At 42.4% G+C, this 26984-nt stretch overlaps 1 protein-coding gene across 1 annotated transcript in view; it reads left to right on the top strand.

Annotated features, from left to right (window-relative positions):
• The window catches only part of MYRFL (myelin regulatory factor like), a 106891-nt gene that overhangs the window by 78073 nt on the left and 1834 nt on the right, over window positions 1-26984 (top strand). Inside the window, exons 14-22 of the mRNA XM_070409744.1 lie at window positions 6796-6959; window positions 7571-7631; window positions 10772-10857; window positions 13446-13520; window positions 13604-13659; window positions 13781-13960; window positions 22104-22166; window positions 22754-22841; window positions 25022-25096. Coding sequence (XP_070265845.1) covers window positions 6796-6959; window positions 7571-7631; window positions 10772-10857; window positions 13446-13520; window positions 13604-13659; window positions 13781-13960; window positions 22104-22166; window positions 22754-22841; window positions 25022-25096 — 848 coding nt within the window. The remainder of the gene's footprint in view (window positions 1-6795; window positions 6960-7570; window positions 7632-10771; window positions 10858-13445; window positions 13521-13603; window positions 13660-13780; window positions 13961-22103; window positions 22167-22753; window positions 22842-25021; window positions 25097-26984) is intronic.

Raw genomic sequence — 26984 nt, 5'->3', positions numbered from 1 at the left:
CCCAGGGAAGACAAGAAATCGAAGAATTGCAACAAACTGTGACATGTGCTAGTTCAACCGGAAACTTGTCTCAGCGGAAGGACTCAAGCCCTTCCACAGAAAATTCCACCCAAACAGAGATAAATAAAGCCAGGATTCTACAGCACACATAAGGCGAGCATGAAACATCATTTTCAACAGTTTTATAAAGCTGTGCTCTCCCCATGTAAAGCAGAGGTCAAAACACAAACCCAGGGAAATGAACCCAGGACGTGTCCTCTTTGCGAGAGGAATATGCAAACCGCTCCTCAGGGGGCCTGGTAGACATTCAGCTGGAGGGCTGAGCTTCCACACCGTCTCAGCAGCCTGCTTTTCTGGTTTGGAGATTCTGTTTTCTTAAGTCCATGTCAGGGCCTGGAGAACTATCCACAAAACAAACTCCTGGACAAAGATCTAAAGCCGAGTTTATCCAAAGCCCAAACAATTGTCAGACACACCCATTGGCTGCAGACAGTGTTTCTCCCTTTGGCAATCATTTTCATAATGCTCAATTACAGGCTGTTTTATTCCCATGATCTGATTACAAAATGTCAGTCCATGCAGCATCAGATGCCGCAAGGAGAGATTTTCAAGTCTGTGACTCTCACTGGGAAAGAAATAAGAGCCTATTTCAACTTCTCCCAGCGTTCTTTGCCACCAGGCTTAGACACCCCTTCTCAGTGTCATTGACCGAGGACAAGCTGTAGTTCCTGAAGACAGGAGATCGATTGCACTGCCTGGCTGCTCCCCAGGGCTGTGGGCTCACTTACTCTCAGACCTACACGTGACCTGGGAGCTTGCAGTTGTGGTCTGCAGAGTCCCAGGGCTTCCTAGTGAGTGAGGGGGACTGAAGGGCCATCCATCCATCTCTCTCCTGAGCCGGTCTCCTCCCAAAGGGGAAAGGACCTAACCAGGGTGGAAACCAGTTTGCTGAGTACAAATGAACCACTATCCCACTGCACTGGGAACTTTCAACACTAGTGTTTCTTTGCTTAATTCACCTGCCTTGTCATGGGCGTTTCCTAACACGGGATTTGGACCTTTGTCTCCTTATTTTCTGAGAGAAACTTTGGATAAAAAAAACCCACAAATAACCTGGAAGTTGGTCACTCTCTTCAGTCTCATTAGAGAACAATGCTATGGCCTCTCAGTGCCTCACAGCATGAACTGCCCTTGTAAGAATATACTCGTTTATTCGGGTAGAAGTCAGGTACAAGTGTCCGACTAAATGAGTTTTTTGACATACCAGCTGTCTCTCCGCTGATTTTTATCATTGAGTTGACAGAGTAATTTGAGTTAACGAGCTCCTTAACGAGCTCAGTCTCTGAACGAATTGAACTCGTAAGTCAAGGCCCCACTGTATTCATTTATTTAGTCAGCAAATATATCCTGAGTTCCTGTTTGTGTTGGAGCATCGGCAGTGGACACGGCTTAGGGCCCAGTCGCTGTGTGTTTGTAGCAAAGGCAAATCTGACACTGAGTGTAAGGCAGGTGGGAGGAGGAGGGGGAGGGCGGGAGGTTCAGGTGAAGGGAGAAGCCTGTGTGGGTTCCAGAGACGAGACAGACCAGAACATGTTCTGTGAAGGCCAAAGGGTTCAGTATGACGGGAGCCCAGAGTGAGAAGGCGGCGATGGTGAGAGACGAAGCTTCCACGAGGGGCCCGCTCTAAGCCAGGGAACCGCTCTCATTTCACAAAGGCCTCCCTGTTGTTGGCCTGGGCACGTGTCCTTTTCACACTGCCCTGCGTGTCCTTTCGGAAAACGTGCACACGCTATGCCTATGTACCCTCACCCCAAAGCCAGTCGCAGTGAGTGGGTAGAAGGTTCTTGTGCAATCGATTTGAAGCAGCTGCCACTTCCCCCACAAAGTCTCATGAGCAATGTTGGTGGCAGGCCAGTTTCATCGTTTTTGCATCACAGCTGGAAAGTGACATTTCTGCTGAGGTCGTGGGTCCCATTTAAAATGGTCAGTAATGCCCTGGCCGGTGTGGCTCAGTTGGTTGAGTGTCCTCTTATGCACCGAAAGGTTGCCAGTCTAATTCCCGGTTCAGGGCACATGCCCGAATTTTGGATTTTGGGCTTGATCCCTGGTAGAGGGCGTGCAGGAGGCAGCCAATCAATGATTCTCTCTCATCATTAATGTTTCTATCTCTCCCTTTTCATTTTTCTCTCTCTAAAAATCAATTTAAAAAATCTTAAAAAAAGAAAATTGTCATTAATAAGGGGACAGAGTTGATTAATTAAATTAGGTTCAATTAGAAAATAGTTTTTAACCAATAATGGGCATCAGTTGGGAAAGCTTTTCAAAATGTCTCAGCCTTATGCCCATCTCATGAATACAAACAAGCCTCTATGCGGCACCTGGGTGTGTGTATTTAGAAAGAGTCCCTCAGGCATCTGGGTGCACATGGTGGTTAATATGAACTCACAAAGATCATTCACTTGCATGGAAAAGGACATTTTCAGAAAATAGGTTATTTTTTGAGCATATTTATACAGCGGTGGGGGAAATAGGTTTACAGTTTTCATACCAACAAGTAATAAATAATTATATAAGAAGAAACTGTTTTGCATACTTACAACTATAAATCTACTTTTGCCCACTCTGTCCTGGCTTTACCATGACGACAGAGGACAGAAGTCAGAGCATTTTAGTAAGAGTCAGTCCCCAGAACACGTCCTAGAAAATTAGTTTTGGTAATTTTCCACTGGATCCATAATGTCAGGGCCTTCGTTATAATTAGGGAGGTCCGAGTAAATTCCCTCTCCACTTTTATTTCCTCCTAAATAGGAAAGAAAGCACATGAATTATTTCTGGCCTACTGGATCCACTTAGTGCCAGCAAATTTGAGTTGGAGGAATCAGAGCTGGCTTGTTATCATTCGTGACAAGTAACTGGACAAGGCAGCCGTTGCTTTTACCATGTGCGACAGCATTGAAAGTCCTGGGGAGACGCTGCAGGACCATCATGCCGTGGTTTAGAGGGGACGTTAGCATCCTGCTCCATGATCTGCTTTGGTTGGGCTAAATTGCAATTGAGTATGTCAAGGAAACATTTTTTAAAAAAGAAGAAACAAGTTGCCAGTAAAAATAAAAATATACAGGGTGTCCCCAGCAATGTATGCAGACTTTAACAGCTGATAACTCAATTTCAAAAATGAAATGTATTTTAATAAATCCTGTCTATAAATATTCAAAGTGTGTCTATACATTTTGGGGAGGACACATTATATATGTGGTATGGTAGTGCCAGTGAGGACGCAGAGAAGTGGGTAGATTCAGGAGATTTAGGCTGTTGAGCTGACAGCACTGCCCGATGGACCGCCTGTGGGGAGCGCGGGGGGGGGGGGGGGGGCAGGGGGACGCGTCGGGGGATGGGGATTTGTGGGGGGGGAATCAGATGCCATGGCTGGGAGCCTGATTTGGATTTGAGGGTGGACATCAACTGACCATCTGACCCACTAAATAAGATAGTTATCATTATAGCACAAAGCTTTCGGCAATGTGAACATAGGAAATAGTGAAATGACATTTACTATGATTTATAACAATAGAATGTTATTCTTATCTTCACAATTTTTGCCTTATACTTATTAAAACAAATTTAGAAGTAAAAGAACATCTATACCAGAGTTAGAACTTTTAGAAGAGCTTTTGTCTGGAGATTTTTTTTTTGGTTGGTTCATGTTTTGTGATTTATTTATTTTTAACATTTTCGATGAAAAATTTCAAGCCTATACAAAAGAGAGGATATTGATGAAACCCATGTATACTAGTATACGTCACTCATTTCACAGTTATCAATTCATGTCCAATCTTATTTTTTTTAAATAAAGTATCCTCCCTCACAACTGAATTGAGAAATAATTGGCACAGCATGCTTACTTGATACACACACATATATTGCAAAATTATTACTATAGCAGGTTACATATGCATGCCCTCACATAATGACCTTTTTGGCGTGTATGGTGAGAACATTTAAGATTTACTCTGTTGGAAAGAAAAAGTTTCTCCTCCATCCTTCTAGATGCTTATGTCTGGTTTAAGAATTAAATTGACATGGGACAGATAACCAAGGAAACCCCAAGTTGAATTTTGTACATATTGGGGCTCCATAAGAAAATGAGGGCCCAGAGGCAATCCGGCAATTGAGGCTTATATGCCATCCAGAGCTCAGGGGAAGGGGCTGGGAGTCTGAGACTTCCAAGGGGAGGAAGGCAATTTACATGGTGAAGAAACAAATGTTTGATAAACAAATGTTTGCTATCCCAAGTGGAGACAATGAGACACAGAGAGGACTTTGAACAAGCAGGATTGCTGAGTTCATGTCCCCACCCCTGCCCTCTAGTCACCACACCGGGATCATATTCTTCAGAGTAATCTAGGGTGATAGCTTCCTGAAACAGGACCTCTATCCAAATTGTTTTGGGCAGTGAAGGGGGAGGTAGAAAGCTCTTCCTAAGTCTTTTGTTTCTTTAAAAAAAATAATTAGCCAAAATAACCTTTATGCCAATGAGACATATTTTGGGGTGGCAAAGTCCTGCTCCCCTATAACTCTCCTAGCAATGATTAAGTATATAATACAGTGCTGTTCACTGTTGTAGTCACCATGCTGCACATTAGATCCCCAGAACTTACTCATCTCAAACTGGGTGTGAGTGCATACTGTATATATTTACCACTGTAATATCCTCTTGATGAATCGACTCCTTTCTCATTATATGATGACCTTCTTTGTCTCTTGTTAGTTTTTTACTTAAATTCTATTTTATCTGATATAGTTATAGCCATGCCTGCTCCCTTTTGGTTTCCATTAGTATCCTTTTCCATCCTTCCACTTTGAGCCTATGTGTGTCCTTAAAGCTGACAGGAGCCTCTTGTAGGCAGCATGTAGTTGGGTTCTGTGTTTTGTTGTTGTTGTTAACCCATTCAGACAATCTCTGCCTTTTGACTGGAGAATTTAGTCCATTTTTGTTTAAGGCAATTATTACTAGGTAAGGACTTACTAACACCATCACATTGTTTTCTGGCTGTTTTTCCCTTGTTCCTTTCTTCCTCTTTTACTGTCTTCCTGGGTGAATTGATGATTTTCTGTAGTGAAATGCTTTGATTTTCTTCTCTTTATCTTTTTTGTATCTTCTGTAAGTTTTTATTTTGTGGTCACCATTAGGCTTACATGACATACCTTATAGATATAATAGCTTATTTTTGGCAGATAGTAACTTAACTTCAATCGCATACAAAAACTACCCATTTACTCCCCTTCCACATTTTATGTTTTTGATGTTATAATTTACCTCTTTTTAAAAAATATATATTTATTGATTCCTTACAGAGAGGAAGGGTGAGGGATAGGGAGTCAGAAACATCGATGAGAGAGAAACATCGACCAGCTGCCTCCTGCACACTCCCTACTGGGGATGTGCCTGCAACCAAGGTACATGCCCTTGACAGGAGTCGAACCTGGGACCCTTCAGTCCGCAGGCTGACGCTCTATCCACTGAGCCAAACCGGCCAGGGCTAATTTACCTCTTTTAATGTGTGTACCATTAACAAATTATTGTAGCTGTAGTTATTTTTAATACTTTTGTTCTTTAACCTTTATGCTAGAGTTGATTTATATACCGTCATAGTTCAATAGTAGAGTGTTATAAAACTGACTATCCACTTACCTTTACCAGTCTGTTCTGTAGCAGTGTGCATGTCTTTAAACTGCATGAACTAAGCCTTAAATTCATTATGTTCAGCTTCTGAATCCTTTCTGAGTGGTTGCTTTACAGCTTTGAAACCCTTAAAATAGGTTTGCATGATGGGGATCTCAAAAGGCACACACCTTTCAGTTTGATTCCCCCAACCACAAAACAAGTCTTTTTCGTTTGGCCTCTAGCTCATTACAGTAGAGGACTAGCTACTATGAGCCCCCAAAGAGTGCTGTGGGGTAAGGAGGAGAGGTACGGGATCAGGGTGTGAGTTTATGAGAGCTTTCCAGGGTTGTTGTTATGGCTGAGAGATAGACACTCGTGTTCCCATGACAACTGAAGTGTATTGGGTCGGGGAGGGGAAGGCTTTCTTACTCTGGCTTTGGTTGATTTCCCCTTTCTTGCTCTTTCTGACCTGTCAGTGACTTTCTGTGAACAGGAAGAGTTAAGTAGTGCTGTTGTTTTAAAGTCTGTTTGGGAGTTTGGCTGAAATATACAAGATAGTTCATGGGAGGTTAGGGCAGAAATAAACACCTCAAGAGTTTTCCTCTCCTTTGCAGATGAAGAAACCGAAGCTCAGAGAGGTTGTGTTTTATCTGGGTCTCACAACCAGTAAGTGGCAGAACTCAGAGAAGAGCCCAGGTCTTCATTCTTCCTCCTTCACCCGAGCAATTCGATGCACATTTTACCCGGAAGAACTGGAGTCATTTCTTAGGATTATTTAGTGATACACACACACATCAACATTCTTTTCATGACTCTTAAATATAGCACATGACCACTGGAGATAATTCTTCAGAGTCCAAACTTGACAGTGTCCTCCAGCTCCATTCTCTCTCTTGGGTTACAAGGACATATTTCCATTTTATTGCAAATTGAACATAAGCACTTTTACTATGCAGCCAGCAGTTTAACAAAACCGCTTTAAGAGGTAAACCTCTACAGATTTATCTTGAATGAATTCAAGGCTGTGCATAACCATTTCCAGCAGTGTCTTCGAATGTCTTTGAAAGAGCTATGGACAGTTCTCTGATGGTCTCGAATTTATAAATTTATGCACTTCGTATTATTTTTAGGACCAGATCTTTATGGAAAATGTAGGTGCAGTGAAGCAGCTCTGCAAACTAACCAACAACCTTGAAGAAAGAATAGAGGAATTAGAAATGTGGAACCGGAAGCTGGCCAGGCTGAAGCGGCTCAGTAGTTGGAAATCCTCAGCCAGTGACGCGAGCTCCACCAGGTATGCCCAGGATTGCCAGAGGAATTTGGAGAAAGCAGTGAGTCTTTCCATAACTAGGTCAGGCAGCAACCATTCGTTTCTGACCACTAAGTCCCTATTCTTCTCTTAGAATGTTTTGGAACACAATTGCCTTAAATGATCATTTTCTTATTTTTTTTCTGTTGCAGCTTTAATGATTAGACAAAACATCACCCATCCGTTTAAGAGCAGATGTTACAAGAAGTGTTACACTTTAGTAAAAGGGTCGCTTCTCCTTTAACTAGGCGAGGTAGCTATTTCTAAATTTAGAAAACCATGTTTGGTCCTCAGGAAAACAACTTTTATTATTTTTATTATTTAAGGAGGTAAATGCACAATTCCTGGGGTATAATTTTGAAAAAAAAAAAAAAAGAGAGAGAAATATAATGCAACGTTTAATGCATTCATTTGTGCTTACTAAGGTTCTTTTCCACAAAAGGGACTCTCAATTGCCTTGACTTTTCCTTCTTTAAATTACCACTGTATTACAATAAAAAAAGTCATACTGCTGTGTTAGCGACAGCCTGGGTCTTTGTCATGTAACTGCTGGAGAGGCATTTGAATAGTAATTAATTCTCTCTTTCTTTTTAAAGCAAATTTAGCAGAATTGTTAGTACTCCTCCAAGAAGGACCATTCCCAAAAAAACCAACAAGGTAAATAAACTTACATGTATAATTAACAGAAATAATATTTTCTATGAAAAAAAGTCTTTTCAGAAATTTACCAAGATTTTTTTCTTCATTTCTTTGTTAATGAAGTCCCTAGTTTGCATCCCTACTGCATTTAGGTATTTAAATACTAACCGTTTAATAGATATGATCTGTTTTTTTCAGAGAGATTTGGAGAAATGAATACAGAACATATTCAGTTCAGAAATAGTACTCCACCAGTTTTAATTTCTAGTGTCCCCATCAGGTGAAATTGCTGGCCTCCACATGCCTGTGGTCCTGGGCTGTAAGATCTCAGTGTGGCTGCCTTCACTCCACACAGGGCCTTACCTTTGACTTCAGAAGATCCCAAAGGATGTCAGCTAATCCTCAAATCCCTCTTCTCCCTTTGATATTTCGTACTATATATGCAAATAGAGAGTAGGTATTCACTTGCTTGCAAAGGTTAAAATGTGATGGCTTTATTAATGGACAGAGAACTTTCATCTAGTAGGATAGCATTTACAGTAAAAAGTGAAGGTTAATCATTTATTAATTTAAAGGACACCCTCTCTGTTACAAGGAGTATCAGGGAGGGAGAAACTGCGATACTCCCTTTCTAGCGGCAGTGCATAGATAGCTGTGAGACTCAGCTTGCCCCCTCTGACCCACCAGTGTTCCAAAGCTGGTCCTTCCCTGAGGAAGAGATTCATGACCTCATCCTGGTAAGGGATGACCTGATGTTAGGGCCATTGCACCAGTTTTCTCTCTACTCCTCATGTTATGCTACGTTGAACTATTCTAAAAGGACTAAAAAAAGTTTAATATTCTAACTAAAAACTATTACAATATGATGTTGCTAATAAGCTTCTTGATGTACCAATAAATGTAAATACATGGATAAATACATATGTGAAAAAGTCTTCTTGGGCAAGTTACTTAATTGCATTAGAAAATAGAGATAATAATAGTATGACACCTTACAAAAATTGTTGATAGGATTAAATGAGCTAAAGCCTTTAGCACAATGTCCAGCATATAGCAGGTACTTAATCAACACAAAACATTAAAAATATTGTGTAGGGAAGGTGCCCTGTGTACTAACTAGTTTGCAATGGGGTGGGCAGGATGGTATCTACATCCATAGCGACTCTAATAGGTGCAATTTGGTTGTGTGCAACCTCAACAGCTTGCATCTTGCACCCAAAGAATCTCTTTATTTTGCAGTCATCTCAGAAAATTAACAAGGACATACTAGTATGGTCCATGAAAGCAGGCCCATGTCTGTCTTCTTCATTCTATGCCCCAGGGTCTGGCACATAATATTGGCCATGAATGGAGAGCTCAGTCTGAAAATATTCCTTGAAGTCTCATAGTCTAAATTAAAAACATTAAGTGTCTTGGATGTGTGGGTGGGTTGGGGGTTGGGATGTGAACACAGAGTCAGGAAATGATATAGGCATTGAAGAGCACCCATTCAACTTGAAGACCTCTTGAAGTCAATGTTCTAGGAAGGCAGATAAAAAGGTGAGATGTAACCTCTTCAACTAAAGAATTTCAAGGTAGCCAGGGAGGACCAGAAGTAAAGGCAAAGAACAGTTGTTTCTGAATCTCATAAATATTGCAGGAGCTCAGAGTGCGGCAGGACTATTATGGGAGCCAGGTCTTCAAGGAAGAGTGAGTGTTGGCCAGACTAACAGGAGCGGTAGGGAGGTTTCAGATGGAATGTTATGAGCAAAGGTCTGGGAGCTGGCACTGGCCTCATTGAAGGATTAAGTGGGAGTTGGTTAGGGAGGAGAGTAGAAGATAAGGCTGAAAATATAAGTTAGGCTCAGTTTCTGGATCATCAGGTTAAGGTGTTCATTTGGTAAGCCATGCGGACCTTTTAAATCATAACAATTAATATCTAAGTTGTAGGGTATTTCCTCCTTTTACGTACAGAGAAAGGGAGGCCGCATAGCATTGTGGTTAAGAGCACAGATTGTAAAGCCAAATGTTTTTGGTTCGTATCCTGGCTTTGTGACTTACCAGTTGTATGATCTTGGGTGAGGAACCTAGCCTTGCTGGGCCTCATTATCCTCATCTTTAAAATGGGGGTAACAGTTCCTGTTTCAGAAGATGGTTGAGGATTATTATGAAGGTTAAAAATAGGATGTGCAAAGCATTCAGAAGAGTTTATGACCCTTAATAAGGGCTGTAGATGTGTTCACCATTATTAGTACTCAAGGAATTCAAACAAAGACCCATTTTAAGCAATTTCTTAACTACCACCATCATTTAATTTCCTTCTGGTCAAAAGCATAATTCTACCCTGTACTCCCCAAGAGGAAGAAAACATAATACTCCCTATTGCATTAGCAGGAAAACTCATATTTAAGAAGCACCTTATTTAAGGGGACAGCAAACCTCTCCTATCTATTTGGCCAGATTTTCCAGCAGTTGCACAGCTGTCTAGCCTGCAGCTGTTGGTCCATTCCCCATATGCAAGTTCCATACCAATATGTGTCAGTCCTAAAGGTTTGTCTCATTCACTTCCTAGAGACTGTAATTTATTCATTTTCATGTCCCCTGTCATGTTGTACATATTAGTACTTTATGAATATTTGTTGCATGGATAAATAAGACACAGGCCCAGATTGTCCTTAAAAAATAGATGGCGAAATTAGATACAGATGTGTAAGGTTTGAGAAGACACAAAAATCTTTTCCATGATTTGTCATGATGCCTAACATTCTTCCACTGGGATTTATTCTATCATGTCTTAAAAGCCTTTTGATTTTGAAAAGTATCCTATTAAGAGAAGTGGACATTTGGCTTCTGACAATATCTTGTGTTGTAGGCCTTCTTCTCTCATCAAACTTCAAGAATAAGCACTAAATGAATGGCACAGATGATCATCTGCAGAACATCAGGGAAAAGAGAGTTCACTGGAGCCTGGAGTATCAAGGGAAAGGAGGGAATTGAAGTGGTTTTGAGAGAGCTTTGTTTTCAGGAAGGCTGAGGCGGAGGGAGATGTAGGATGAAGGGAGCACTCTTACCATCCCCAGGGAGCAGCGAAGAGTCCCCACTGGGAATGAGTCTTCAGGCGTCCTTCCCACAGTTTGTGTTACCACTTTATCATTGCTCATTACTGAATCTTTTTATAGGTTTATTTTTCAGGAAAAAAACAGTGGTGTCCTAACTGGGTTTTCCAGACCTTGGTCATAACGCTCATTGCTGTGATGACATTTTGGTAAGAAAAACGTCAACGTTATGCTACGGGACTCCCGTTCTTCCCATCTTCCTTTTCTCACATGTGCATGGAGGCCTGACCTTTTACTTACTTTGAAGACAAGGAGCCCTTTACACTGGGCTTTGACTTTTGATTCAGCTTAGAGGTGAGGGAGCCCTTTATAAACTCATACTTGGAAGCAAAGCAGCACAGGATTTCTGCACTTTAATGTACGATGAAGGATGATTTTTTTCAGTCAACTGATGTTTTGTAACAGGTGACTGTGCCTTTCACGTGTGTGTGTGTGTGTGTGTGTGTGTGTGTGTGTGTTTTAATTTTGCAAAGAATTTTCTCAAATTCTTTGGCCTGTGTGGGAGAAGACAGTGAGTAAGTAATCAGGTACAACCCACTCTCCCCTGGACAGTCATCCTTATTAAGATTCTTCTAGATTCTTCAGTGGAGACTTCACACCAAAGGGGCCGTGAGATTATCTGAAGGTGTACAATATGATGAAGTTGTAGCCAAATTTACTGGTAGTTAAAGCAAACTAATACAGTTAGGACCAAAGTCTTTGCTATGCAAGCTCTGGGTCCTTGTTGTCTGCCATCCCTCCTCTGCAGGGATGTGGAGTCGCCCTACCGGGATGCAGGAGTCTTCTGGCCTCTGGTCTCCAGATCCCCACTGCTGCTGTGATGCCCCTCGGATTCTGAGCCCTGGTCATCTTGCCTCTGTCCTCCAGGGTTTCTTGTTCTTAGTCTAACTATTCACATGGTGAAAGGGGCATTTATCTATCCCCTGAAAAATGCTTTGTTAGCGTGGGAAAGGACCGGCTGCTGGGCTCATTTCAGGGGAAACAGTCATTCTCAGAGGAAAAGTAAGGGATGGAGCCAGGATACTTCCACTCCTTTCATCTAAAGCAGCTTCCTGCTATAGAAGACAGTGGGGTCTCCGTCTGCTTGTCTCCCCTTTCCATTTTAACTTCTCCCTTGCTCCTGCCCATCGTGGGAGCATCCCCATTATATTTGACAGAGAATTTCCATTAGAAGCCATTCCCCTTTTCTCACTCTCCTAAGTGCTCTTGTCTTCTGCTGAGATTCCCGGCTCAGGAGAGTGTGAGCACCACCTTGGACACACTCAGCATTCTCTAGATTCCCATATTCCCATGAAAATCCAAGGAAAGGCTGCAGGAGCTCTAACTCTGACATAAAGAGGCTGCTTTTGAAACGTGCTCATTAGAGCGTATGAATTCCAATATGGCTGACCGCCAAGATGGCAAGTGGGTGGAATTAGGCTTGTTATCCTATTTCTGACCCGGGGACTAACTGAGAAGGGTCAAAACCAGAGTTTGCCCCCAAAGAAAGGAGCAGATGGCCATGTTACTCTAAGATTCTGGAAGTTCTCTGGCTCGTGCATTGAAGCAGATGTCAGAGAAATCAGAAAGAATAGTTAGGATTAGTCACAGGCAGACAGGAAAGGAGGGCTGTGGGAGAACAAAGTAAGGGAGACGGGACCACAGCAGGCAGTCGCCAGAGGGACACAACCAATGCCTGAGGCATCAGTGGGCTCAGCACCACTTTCCCAGGCAGGGCCGTGCCCGCTGGGCTGTAACCAGCTGCCACTGAGACCGCGCTGGGAGTTCGTGCTTCATGAGTGGCATGCAGACATGTGGCACGTTCTTTGTATATATTTAGTGATGGAAATCCACCACCTTTGATGGGGAACAAAATAATGAGTTGAGTCTGCAGAATCAGGTGTGAAGTTGAACTGGCAGGAGATCAAGTTTGGTCACCCTGTGTTGGACCAGCCCAGTGGGATTGTGAGGTCACCAAGCAGACTTTCATAAGAGAGTTCTAGATGCCCCCGAAGAGGAGAATGCTCAGTGTTTGGATGCGTGAGCATTGTTGGGAATGATAGCTCCCCTAAGCTCAGAACCTTTAAGGAAAGCTCCCATTTGGCTGTATCAGTTCTGATCACCAGGGGGAAAAGACATACTCATTATTTTGAAGCCATGGAGTGTGGAAATGGGTGCTTTACTGTATGTCTTTCCTTCCTCTGTCCAATTTGGTGTATTGTGCTCTGAAAAGACAGGCAGTTGGAAGGTGTCAGCACTGGCCAAAGGGTTTGGCATCCACAACTGACTAAACCTGTGCCTCCTTCAAGCCCCCACCCCATCCCCCGACACACCCACGCACCACCACCACACACTACAGTGTGGACACCCTCCACCGGTGGATATGAACTTTGCTCTGGCTTTTTCCTGCAAGGAGCAGAGGGCTGCCTCCAGCCCTTTACATGCTTCCTCTTGTAATCTTCCACCAGTGACAGATGCTTCTGAGACAGCTTGCCAGGGCCAGGGGTCTGCCCTGTGGAAAAACCCGTCAGCGTGGACTATCCTAGGTGCCTCTGAGCTCCAGGACGACCTGGGCTTTTCTCACCAGGGCACAGAAGCAGAACCACCGGCTTCCATGGCTCGCTGTCAACCAGGCCGCCCTCCCCCACCCCTCCCATCTGCGTGGCCTGTGACAGAACATCTCTGGCCAGCTGGTTGGGTGAGATATATCTGGAATCAAATCTGCCACATAATACTTTCTTTATTATTTTTTAAACAGTGCCTTGACGATAGTCTCCCTTTACGTACTTAGCTTAAAAGATCAAGACCGACGTGCCCCAAATCTCCCTGCGAGGTGAGAGTTCCAGTCTTGTTTTCCTTTGGGGAGAAGGGTCTTTGAAGGCCCCTTTCATGAACTGTTTCATTATCCTTTCCCAGCAATATCACAAGCTCCCAGGAGCCGGCCCTGCCACCCGCAGCCTCTTCCTCCTCAGGTAAGATCTTCACATTCCTCACCCTCAAACCCAACCTGTGCTTCCTGGGAATTGTCAACAGAAGAACTAGCCTGTCAGGTTAACCTTGTCGCTCCTCTCCCCTCTGCCCAATGCCGTGCAGCACCTAATACATCTCTGGCAACGACACAATCCTCATTCCAAATACCAGAAATCACTTTCTGTGAGATCCTGCCGTGTCAGGAGATTTACTGCTGCCCCATCTGGGGAACAAGAAGCGTCCTCTCCAGTCCTGTGCGAAGACCGTCCAAGGAAATGGAACCTCATCAGAGGTCATGGGCAGGTAAAGGATGTTCAAAGAGAAACATCTAAAGCTTTGAACCTCAGGGCTTCCCCCCACCCCCATCTCCTTGTCAATATTTACATGAATAATCTCTTCATAGTTTCAGATAATTGTTCTACTCTTCTATTTGGGGTGGTGAGATCTTTAAAAACACAAAGAAACGATCTTGCAGTCATTTATAATAAAGTCATGCACTGCCTAACAGCGTTCTAGTCAACCAGTGACCACATATGCAATGGTGGTCCCATAAGATTATAATGGAGCTGAAAAATTCCTATTGCCTAGTGATGTGATAATGTTATAGGGCAACTCATTGCTCACGTGTTTGTGGTGATGCTGGTGTAAACAAACCTACTGCCTGCCCGCCATATAAAAGTATAGCGCATCCAATTATGTATAGCATGTAATGCTTGATATGATGTTAAATGACTATGCTCCTGGTTTATGTATTTACTATGCTACACTTTTTACCATTCTTTTAGAGTGTACTCTTCCTACTTAGAAAAAAATGTTTTCCGTAAAACAGTATGCCATGTTACACAGGCAGCAGCCTCATACATCACTTGATTGCATCATTTTCTCTTGTGCTGGATCTAATCTCATGTTCTTTTGTACAGTCACACGCTGTACAGGCTTGTGGCCTCGGAGCAATAGGCTCTGCCAGATAGCCTAGGTGTGTAGGAGGCTGTACCATCTGGTTTGTGCAAGTGCACGCTGTGATGTTCACATAACGAAGTCACCTAAAGACGCATCTCTCAGAACATATCCCTGTTGCTAAGCAGTGGGTGAATGTATTGAACTCCCTGCCCAGGAATGAAATTTTGGTTGATCCAAGGAAAAGGGTCTCATTTGTCTGTTGACAACAAAGATAGTAATAGTTGCACAACTGAAGCAATTACATGTGGATGGGTCACTTAAAAACTTTTTGGCTCACTTAAAATTTTAAAAATGATGTAGTGTCTGGGCTCTCTGCCCAAACCAAGTAGGGCAAATGTAAAAGGCTTTAGAAACTCTGAGTTCAATGCAATCCTTAAGTTAGTGAAAAAACACAAGATTGGCATTCCACTTTCAGAGCATCTTTTTCCTCTTAGATACACACACACACACACACACACAGATGCTTTTTAAGTAACAGAATTTTATGTTAAAAAAATATGGAAACTTGAACAAGGACTGAAAGTGTACTTATCTCTGTAAGATCAAATTCAATACATCCAAATGAATGCTAATTTACTGTTGTTTTTAGAAATCTTTTATACACACATATTAAGTGTCTAAAATTATAATGATGCTGCTAATAATAGCAATAAATATGTATTAATGTAGTTTATTAGGATACTGTGGTAACAAAAGGAGATATTGGTCATGTCTGACTTCAGAACAGTCGGGGGAAGTACATACCTAGCATACATTTGGAAGAAGATGAACCCAAATGTTTTTGAGCAGCCCTATTAACTGACACATAGAATATAGTCAGTGGTTGAAGTTTTGGGGTGGCAATGTACTTTTTTCCCTTTTGATATTATTTCATATTTTAGTCTTGAGTAAATAACATTTACAGATCATCATCATCTTCACATAGTGAAGTATTACTATATATAAGGCATTGTCATAAGTGGTCAACATAAGTAAATTGTTTAATCCTCACAAGCCTAAAAGATAGGCATAGTTATTATCCCCGTTGAGGAAGTTTATGCACAGAGAATTTCCTCCACGCCTATAGAAGGCAATGCTTACACTATTTTTCTCATGAAAGCAGCTTCTGATTGAAGTTGGAAACACGCAATACTATAGGGTGAGGATAAAGGTTCAATTTGAAGAAAGGGATTTGTTTCAATCATATTCCCAATAGTTTTAAATACGCAAAGATATATTGCTGTCACCTCCCCGCCCCTGAAGAAGCCTTCATCCATTGTGAAAGCACATGTTGTGGCTGCTGAATCCTTTCCTTACCTTAGAGTCCACCTTGGGGACAATTGGTGTCCCTTTTCTGGGAGCAGTTCTCAGAAGAGACCATCTCACCTATGAGAGAAGTACTGATAATGGATTTGGACAGGAAGAGGTCATGGACTGATTCAACTTCCATCTTCAAGGTTTCTTGACCTTTGTGAACAAATTCACTGCTGTAGCAACCAGATCTTCTTCTGAAGGTTTTTGCTCTCTTCTCTGGGGCAATGAACGTCTACTCATCTTACATTTCCTTCACTATGGGAGACACTGAAGAGACTCCTAAAGAAGAGCTACTCTAAGGAGCCTGGCTGTGCCCTCTTAGGCACAACTATCAGCTTCTCTAGCTAAAAATGAAAGTTGAGTTCTGTTTTACCAGGGTTCCTGATACACAGGAAAAGTTGTTAATCAAGTTTATTTTTTTGTTAATCTAACAGTGACATTTGAAAAATAGTACCAATCTATGGCAGAGATGTTACTTTTCAAGTACACAGATATCACCCGATATAAAATCACCCGAAATTCCAAAAGTCCCCAGGCCAGGAGAACCTCTGACTTATACCAACCTATTTATTTTACAGCTGATGAAACAGAGGCCCAGGAGGGCCTTGCTTGAGCTTCTGCAGTTAGTTACCATCAAGTTAGAATGGGAATCTGGGCCCCCTGTCTTGCGTTCCTTCCCGTTCTGCCTCCATTTATTTGAGCACAGTGTGTGCACATAGCTGGGATCAACTCTAGAAGATGCAGAAAGTGTTCACTCTATGGTCCTAGAAAGCCCTTTCAGCAACCCTCCCCACCAGTTTGCCTTTAGCCATTGAGATGTGTGTGGTGTGGGATATTTCTGGGGGTCTGAGAAAAGACACCTCCCTTCTGCTGCTGATCCATGCTTTCTCTCTGTTCAGGCAACCATATATCACGGGGGTGTCTAAATCCAAAAGAGGAAAAGGAGAGGCAAATATTCATTTCAACCAGATGTTTCTGAAGCATTGAAGACCACTTAAAAATTAAGAAATAAATTTAAGAAAGAAATTCAAAGGTTAAAAAAAAACCTTGGGAAAATGTTCAGCGGGATGACCGAGCTCCTAGGACACATTCACAAGCTTCCTCCATGAAAAGTAAAACTACTAGTGAAAGAAGTGAACAAAAATCAGCATTTTGATGCTGTGCTGAACCCGAGCCATGGTGGTTCTTTTGAGCCTAAGTTGATTGTGTCCACGTCTTTCAGAAAGGTTGTCCCCTTCCCCCCCATTTAATAAAAGGTTTGGGTAAGACTACTCAGGAAGTGGGAAGTGGGTGTTTTGAACTTTTACTCTGAGGAACCAACTGCATATTGTTAGCAGTGGCAAGAACAGCAACAGGGGTTACACTGGTGGAGTCAGACGGGACCTTGACTCAGCAACCTCAGTACTTGGCTTCTGGCTAGGAAAGAATTCAGAGCCAAGACTTAAACCATAAGAGAAAGTTTACTGAGAAAGTCACAGAGGTAGAAAAAGTGAGCCATCGAAGAAATGGGTTCAGGAAACAAGTTATAGAAAAAAAGAAGGGCCCTTGGAGCTTAGGAGAAGGAAAGAGGCAAGGAAAACACGCCTGGGGGACAGAAGAGGGGGAGGGGATGGGGAAAGGGGGAAAGAGCACACTGGGTCCATAGTCCTAAGGGCTGTTAGGGAGGGGATTTCAGGGGAAGTCCCAGGGAAGAATCTCAATAGAATATTATTCATCAGCTTTCCAGGTGTATCCTTTCAGGCTATGGTCTCCACTGATTGGTTGGGGTGGGGCTGGGGGGTGGGGAGGTCATTGGTCAATGAAGCTGGTCCTGATGTCAGCCTCCGCTGTTTTTCTGGGCCTGGAGCTGAAGCACAACAGAGGCCTAGGTGGATTTGATGTGGGTCAGAGCCTCCTTGTCTTGGGGGCTTAATGCCTAAGGGCTATTCTCCAGCCCCCTCGTTGGTTCCCCTTCTAAGGAGAGGATCTAACCTGCATGACTAGCAACAGTGCCAGGGAGGAAAGTGAAAGGGCGAGGGCTAGGCCCTCCATCTTGCCCCAGGGTAAGGGCTACGTCCTCCATCTTACCTTGGCCACGTGTTTGGCAAGGGGCTTCTTCCTGGAAGTCTAAGACTCTGCTAGCCACATCCAGGAACAAGACATCGACTTGCGCCTGGCCAATCGGCAGAGCACAGTCCTTTCTCCTCCCCTTACTCCGACCCCCCCCTATATAACCGGTCTCTAGGCGGGGTTCTCTCTCTCAGCCACTCGGTTTGCCGTGGTGTCGGTGAGTCTGGTGGATGGAGAGCTCAAGCTAGCTTGAAATACAAATTCTTATGCTTTTGCATTGGATTGGCTGGCTCCCTGATGTGGTTTCTTGGGAATCTTGAAGTCTGGGCATAACAGAAAGGTCAGTGGAGGGTCCAAACAGCATGGCCAGAGATACGCTAAGGGAGGAAAGGTCACCCTGGGGTGAGGCCTCTGTTTCACCCGGGGCTTTCCAACCTGGTGACCTTCAGTACCTGGCCTGTGGCCCTTGCTCTGCTCATGTTTGTCTAACCGCCTACCACAAATATAATGGCCCAGATTTTATTCTGTGGAACCAATAAAGATTTAAGTAGACAGCAAAGTTGGATGTTAAAAAAGCAAAGAGCCTGTGGCAGGGGATTGAGGGGAGAGGGGAGAATTTATGGAATTCTACAGATTTATAGAGATTTGGTAAGTACATTTTTTTATATCTCACAAGGCAAAAAGGCATCTGGAATTCATACTTATTTGTTTTGGAGACCAGAACTCTAAGAAGAGCAAATTGCCCAAAGAAAATGGTTCTCTGTGTTAAAGGACCCAGTCATTGATTGGTTGGGCTCATTGACTTTTTCTTGGCCTGAGTCTGGTTCAATCAGGAAAGGAAGAGCTATCCAAGATGCTGTACTGGAGCTCAGCCATCAGCCCAGTTGTACAAGTAGTGCAATACGCACATTCTACCACAACAGGATACGCTTCGGTAAACCTCTCCTCTCCAGAAGTTTCTAATTTAGCTTATTGCGAGATCTTATCCACCAACTATGAAATATATCTTCAACGTTACAATGACAACCACTGGGAATGTATATTAAGTTTAAAGTGAATATTGCTGGAATGCATTTGTAAAATGAGAGCCACTCCTGTATGACAACAGGAAAATTTATGGTTTTTCAATAACTACCCTTTCAGAATTGAATAATTTTGCCTCAGAGAAGTGACAAATTGGAGGTGTTTTCAGGAGATTTAAAATTTGTTATTTCCAATCCTGCTTTTCAAAAGCCATTTTTGTAATTCTAAATCTGCAGGATGATCTCTCCTCACCTTCACCTTTTTATTACTGTGAAAAAAGAATACTGTTATCAGATAGTAAATCCTATCATTGGGTTCCAGTCTTCAGGAACCTGAAAACTCCTCCTGTGGAAGTGCGGCAACTCTGTAGCTCTATTGATAGAATTTATAATGAGCCCCTTTCCTGCAAATTCAGCAGGAAAGTGGAACAAAAGGTAAGGGAAGAGAACAGAAGGAAGGAGAATTCTGGTTTCCCTCCTCTTTATGCCTCATTTGCCTTGTAAATTCACAGCCTTCTATGGAAGCCATCGCAAGTAAAACTTATAGCAGGAGACATGTGCTTGAAAATTATTATTGGAATAGCTGGAATCCAAGCAGTCTGGAGCCCTTTTTAGATAGCACATATATTTATATCTGAAGGGAAATAGATATTCAGTTTTCTAGAAAGTCCTCATATATCAAGATCATTTCTTCATGGAAAGCATCATGTTGGGGCGGATGCTAAGGGTACTTGCCTTGCCTTTAAGTTCTGTCTCACTCCTATTGCTAATAAAATGAAGGGGATCAACATCCCACGTCCACTTCCAGCATCCCTCTATCCCTCTACACCAGTGGCTCTCAACCTTCCTAATGCAGCGACCCTTTAATACAGTTCCTCATGTTGTGGTGACCCCCAATTTCATTGTTACAAATTGAACATAATTAAAGCATAGTGATTAATCACAAAAAACAATCTGTAATTATATTATGTGTTTTCCGATGGTCTTAGGCGACCCCTGTGAAAGGGTTGTTCGACCCCCAAAGGGGTCACAACGCACAGGTTGAGAACCGCTGCTTTACACCATCCCCTGGGTTCTCCCTGTTGAGTGTGTAAGAGGACACATTTTTCTAGAGGGTATTTGACCTTCTTTCATCTCTTCACTCCCCACCTCTCTTCCTTCATCCTTCCACAAATATTTACTGAGCTCCTGCAGTTGAGCCTGGTCTTGCCTTAGGTGGGATACAACAGCGATCAAGATGCAGTCTTCCAGAAGCTCACAGTTAGGTGAACGACAAGTAAAGCAGCCCCTACGCCTAGTGTGGGAAGCACTAATCAGGACAGAGGGACTTAGGCGTGATTGCCCCCAAGAATTGCCCACAGTCACTTTTGCTTTTTATCCTGAAATTCCACACAGAAACTTGTTTTACATAATCCCTCTTCTTTTCTGCCCATGAAAGCAGCATATAATTTATGAACTTGTATCTCTTGTTAAATGAGGTCAATGTCTTTGTGTTTTGTCCAAAAATTTTTTGAAAAATATGAAATTATGTTGTTTAATACAAACGAAGGAATGCAATAAAAGCGACCCTCTGTGAGCCAGAGACTTGGAAAGAATCTTCAAATTTTAAAAAAAATGCATGCTGCAAAATTGTTTGAATTCTTTTGGTAGGTTTATGTATTTAACAACCCATTAAATGATTGTTTTCACTATTCACTTTAAAAATTATATTTTCCCTCATAGTTTTAACAACAACCATCTGAATGGTTGCCTTTTCAAAATTGCACTTGAAAGGCCTTTTTGGCTCTGATGGATCCTAACCACTTCTTCAGCTTCCTTTTTCACAGGCAACTTCTGGCTCCGCACCAGGATCTGATTCTGCTCCTCAGTTGGCCACAACTCAGTCCTTACCTTCAGCTCAATTTATTCCTGTGTGGATCACGTTATGCAGGAGATACAGAGGACTCAAATAATGTAGCGCTAGCCAGTCTGCTAAGTGGTTAGAGCATTGGCCCCGTGGACTGAAGGGCCCCAGGTTTGATTCCAGCCAAGGGCACGTACCTCAGTTGCAGGCTCGATCCCCGACCCTGGTCAGGTGTGGGCGAGAAACAACCAATTCAATGTGTCAACGTCAATATTTCTCTATCTCTCCCCATCCCTTCCACTCTCTCTAAAAACCAATGGAAAAATGTCTTTGGATGAGGGTTAACAACAACAAAAAAGAATGTTAACAGAGGTTCCCTACTGTGGAGTTGTGGAGAAAGGACAAAAATACATGAAAATTTAAATAATAATAGCGATAACATGCCCTTTGGTATAGTGACAGATATACCACTGATTGATCACCACATAGAAGACTCAGTAACAAATGCTATGGCATTAGAAAGGAGGGAGCTATGAGCTTCAATGATCTAATCTGGGGAGGTGTCTTAGTCTGCTAGGACTGTCATGACCAAGCAACTTAAACAGCAGAAGTATAGTTTCTCAGAGTTGTAGAGGCTAACAGTTCAAGATCAAGGTGTTAAAAGGCCTGGTTTCTCCTGGCAGCCCCTCTCTTGGCTCACAGAGGGCCGCTTCCTCTCACGCCCTTACAAAGTCTTTCCTCTATGCACACTCTTTGGCCTAATCTCAACTTGGATTAGGTCTCACCCACAGCCTCATTTTAACTTAATTACATCTTTAAAGGCCCTACCTACAAATACAGTCACATCGTGAGGTACTAGCGGGCTTAGGATTTCACACATGAGAATATTAGGTACACAGTTTAGCTCAAAGCAGATAACTTCTTGAAGAACAGTGAGAATCTACTGTAAGAAATGTGATAGGGATGTGATGGGTTGAAAGATGGGAGAGAGAAAGGGTGGGGAAACATTCAATTGACAGAGACAAGCTGTATCATACACTGGATTTTTTCTCATCTTGCCCGGATTGGTGTGGCTCAGTTGGTTGGCTATTGTCCTGTGCACCAAAAGGTTGCCGGTTTGATTCCTGGTCAGGGCACATGCCTGGGTTGTGGACTCAGTCCTTGGTAGGGGGCAGCCGATCAAACTGATGTTTCCCTCTCTCCACCTTCTTCTCTTTCTAAAAATCAATTTTAAAAATTTTTAAAAAGAAAAAGACTGACAGACTTTTTTCCTTTTCAGAAGACAGAAGGGCATCATTCCTGGCAGGGGAAGTGCTAACCAGCCCCGACTGGGGAAGTGACTGTAAGTTTAAATTTAAGTGACTTGCGGGGCCAGACAGAGGGACTACAAGCTGTAGTTACTAGAGAGAGGAACAGGACAAAGGCTGCACCCTGCCATAAACACCCATCGCATTACACTTGTATAATGGCAGCCAGCCTAACCATTAAGGGAGCATTAGAAATGGTGGCTCATTACTAGGCAGGTGTGGTTGATCTCCATGGACTTTAATAATTTATTTGGACTTCCTGCCATCTTCTATTTTTTATCACTCTCTTTTAGTTTGTTTTCTGTTTTCTCATTTTTTAAAAGCATTTTCAACAAATTTCAATTTATTAGGGCTTCCAGGGTCCGGAAATGCTTTTGGATAGGATGAGGCTGTCTATTGGAAGCTGAGGTTTGTTAGTTTTCTTAAAATGTACTATAACAACAACAAAAACGCCTTCTCCCTTTCCTTCTCTTCCTCCTTCTTCTATCTGAATACAAGCGAAATCCATTGATCCCGGGAACGCTTGCTTTGCATTCTGAAATGTGGACACGGGGCTGAAGCACAGAACTCCTTTCCTCTGCAGAAGAGTTTACCTGCTTTTCTCTATTTCTTCTCAACCCAGGGATTGATACAACCATCAGTTCTATTCAGATTATGGAAATCCAGCAAACAATAGATCGCCGGTATTGCAGTAGAAGCCTCCAGTGCGGGTGGGTAAGCCTCCCCATTACACCCCAGTTGTTTCTGGAATTTACTCCAGTCTCCTGGTGTTTGGAATAAAAGCTAACGCCACATGGTAAAATCAATGTGAGCTTACCTTGCTCCTTAAGTGAAAACACATTTGCTACACGGTGGACCAGGGAATCATAAAACGGTTGGTATTAGCAAATGTCAATAAACCACGGCTCCAGTGACCCCAGTGTCCTGGTTTTAATGGGTATGACCAAAGCAAAAAGCTTAGTGGAAGCCCTGTGGCCGACTCTCTGTGGGAACAAACCAGAGATGCAGAGGGGCTAGTTAATTTTATAGACAAGAAAGACTTTGTTACCAATGGCTTCAATTTATGAGTGAGCTGAAATTTGTACATTTAAGTAACAAGGGATATCATTATTTTAATTGCTGGAAAAAAATATAGCTTATCTTAGCTTTTTCAACAAGGAGGGGGAAAAAAATCCAGGTACTGAAAAGGTATCAGCAGCATCCACCTCTAGTGCATGCTGTATATCTGTGTGGCGCTAATGCTGGGTCCAGAAGCATGGAGAGCAAGTGGCTTCAGTAAGCACCATACACAAGTTATAGCATTAAGAATGAGAGTTTTGCCCAGTCACAGTAGCTCAGTGGTTGAATGTTGACCTATGAACCAGAAGGTCACAGTTTGATTCCCAGTCAGGGCACATGCAGCCAATCAATGATTCTCTCTCATCATTGATGTTTCTATTTCTCTTGTCCTTCCTCTTAGAAATCATTAAAAACCTATTGGGGGCGGGGGGAGCACAACCTATGGGGCGGGGGAAAGCACAACCTATTGCCAAAAAAAAAAAAAATGGGAGTTCTTTTTTTTTTTTTCTTTGATGACTATTTACCAGGTGCCTGCCAGCTTGAAGGCAAGTCTCTATATTTTTAAACTAGAGTCACAAATCCTTTTGAATTCTCAGCCTTATTCCTTTTCAACCTGATATAACTTAGGCTGCAAGTTGATGGTCCTGAGTTTTAAAAATAAACTTCATGGTGCTTTATGCCTTGTTTATGATCTCTACATGTTTCATCTCATTTAGTTCTCAGGAAATCCTTGAAGGTTGGTGTTACTTATTTGCATTTTGTTGTTAAGGAACTTGAGGTTCAGTAAACTTGAAAAAGCCAAAGACAGACATTAATGAATGTGGTAGGGTGACATAATGAAGAGGAGTAAGATGATTCAGGTTTAAATTCTAGGACTTTGACAAGATTTTTATTCTCCCTACATATCCCTTTCTCATCCACTGAGTAGGGTTGCCAAGAAGTATGCACATCTTGGGATTCATGGGGTAGGGAATGAATTCCATTCATCTAAGCTTCCTCCAGTGGAACAAACTCTCCTGATCCAATGCAGATCTATTTCCTTCATTATTTGTATTCTCATTTTTAACAACTTATTTTAGTAATCAGTATAGAGAATCTAAAACCACTGGCTATTTTTCCCATTTATCTGATTTTTAATTGTTTCTATATATAATTTAAAAGATGGCCAGGCCATGAGAGCTTAGATCTGATATGCCTTTTTGCTGGAGTTTTCATTTCAATATAAAATCAAAGGAACTCCTTCTTTACTTCCACTTTCTCTTTCACAGGGGAAGGAGGAGGACACTGTATAAGCATTTCTGTCTTGCAATTATCTCCATTACTAAGTGGTAATTAGGACTATAATAATTTTCGTTGGTTCAAGTTCTGAAAGTGCATAATATTTCCTGCTAATGTTTCCTCAAAGGGAGTGATTTATGGTAGAAAAGCTGGTGTTTATTATGTCCAACCCTCCTTCCAGAGGGGTTGTTAGTTTGAGGTCTTTGCCTCATTTGTTTTCTGAAATCTGTATCTCTTAGGGGAACTGAAGTCATTTCCCTGTGTGTTTAGCTTTGTGCATTTGGCCTGGGATTTGACTTTCCATCACTTTGTCTGTGTGTTCTAACAAGCTACACATTTGTGGTACATTTTATATGTTAAGACCTGAAAGAAATCACTTTGCAACTTGACAGGTATGTCTCTGAAAAACATAAAGCTATACCATGTTAAATTTGGTTTTATATATTTATTATAGAATGCTTTACTTTACATAGTATATAATGAGCAGCAAAAAGCCTTTTGCATCATTTCCTGCATATTTTGATTTGTGGTTTGATTTTTCTTTTATAATTAGGTCTGGAAATTACAATTACAATATTCCTGTTAACAAGCACACACCCACCAATGTCAAATTCTCTCTGGAAATCAAGTAAGTGTGTAACTGTAAAAACCAGTTCTAGTTTTATTACAATTTGATCAGTCAGTCAGGAGGTAGAAACGTATCAGTCCCTGTTGACCAATGACGGTTGGGTTGAGAGGTGGACCAGTTTGGGAAAGGAGGTTTTCAAAATGAAGGCCAAGATCTTCCAGCCTCCCTCCCTCCACAGGGCTGGAAAGGCTCTGAGCTGTACACTCACACCTGCAAAGTGGAAGTGACCTTGGGTTTGATGCTGGCTCACAAGCTGCAGACGGCCCCTGACTGTGCCCCTCTGCATCAGGGTGGAGACAAGAGCAATAGCAGGGCCCTGGATGGGGGGCTGCACATTTGTGTGAGCTCCTGGTCAGTGCTAATGCAGATATCACCTCCTTTCCCCAGAGGAGTTAAAAAAGAAGTGAGAGTTTGGAATCGGGCAGACCAGGGCTCAGATTTGGTTCTGTCACTTACTGCTTCTGTAATCTTGGAGGAGCCACTTATCCTCTCTGAGCTACTGTTTATTCATCTATAAAACGAGTTTGACATTATACCATAACAAGGAAAGCTGCTGTGGGAATCACTGTTAATAATAGTGAGATTACTAACTACCATTTGTCGAGCACAGGCTATAAACCAGACACTCTACGCTTTAGTATTGGGTCATATAATCCTCACAATAACCCTCCAAGGTTGGTATTGTTTTTCTAGTTTCTATTTTTCAGATGGGAACACAGGTTTTGAGAGGTCAGAAAACCCAACACGAAACTCAGAGCTCCTAAGAACTGGAGCTGGGCTTCAAACTCAGCCCATTTTTTAAACCATACTTTCCTGCCTTCCCAATGAGATGAGATATGTAAGAATATTGTCCCTCCTGGCACATCCTAGGCACTCAATACATGGTAGCTTTTATTATGACTACCTTTCCTCCAAAATCACAAAACTATTCTTATCAATTTTAATTAATTGTGGTACTTTAAGGCTTTTCACTCACTTCACTCAGAAAGTATGCAATGAGTGACCTCTTACCACGAAGATAGATGGTTTTCATTTTGTATCTCTTGACTTTAGTTTCTCCTTTTCTCCTTCCTCCACATTTCCTCTCTCCTCCCCTTCCTTTGCTCTCTCTTTCCTTTCCTCTCTGCTCCCCTCTCTCCCTCTGCTTCCCCAGTTCTGTTATTCCGCCTCCATCATCCTCCCCCCAGTCTGTCTCTTCCTCTGGTTCACTCGGGCTTCATATGCCTCCTCTCATCAACTCTGTTTCTACAATGAGCTAGTGACGCTCACCCCAACCACTTGCCTTGGAAAGGTCTGTTTCAAGCAGCTAATATTTCATGGCCCCGAACCCAGGATAATTCAAGGCAGAGCAAAAGCTAAATGTACTATTCTTATGAGTGAAATGCACTACTATTCTCCAGCACTCCCCGAGTAACCCGATATGGCGTTTCCTTATTCATTCCTAGCTTCATGGAGGGAAATGAGCTTAAATGGTATATCCCCTGAAGTGGCAGCGGTCTATCTTGAGCCACTAAATTAGCCATTTTTCTAATATGGGTGATTTTAAAATAACCCAGATACTCAACTGAGATTATAGGTTGTCTGTGCAAGAAGATTGTTTCCCAACACAGGTGAATCTCATTGGCTTGGTGATGATTAACGGGCCAGCCTCCAGGGAAGAACCATTCTTCCACTATGACAGGTTTAAAGGCCGTTCATTTCCAGTGAGTCTCACTCCCACACTCCTGCCTGTGTTTGTTAGCCTTGCGGCTTCAAACAAAATCTACCCAGATCAGGCTTTTGCAGACTCTGAAATCCTGGAAACTTCACAGATAGTTGCAAATTAGTTTCAGTGAAAAGGGAAGGAATATAGCTCAAAATTATTTTAAAATATATGGAGAGAAGAAAT

This window comes from Myotis yumanensis, unplaced genomic scaffold (genome assembly GCF_028538775.1).
Source record: "Myotis yumanensis isolate MYYU_CA2020_CCGP unplaced genomic scaffold, mMyoYum1.0.hap1 SCAF_3, whole genome shotgun sequence".
NCBI classification, from domain to species: Eukaryota; Metazoa; Chordata; class Mammalia; order Chiroptera; family Vespertilionidae; genus Myotis; species Myotis yumanensis.
Note: the sequence above shows the minus strand (reverse complement) of the source record. Positions and strands in the feature narration are given on the sequence as shown.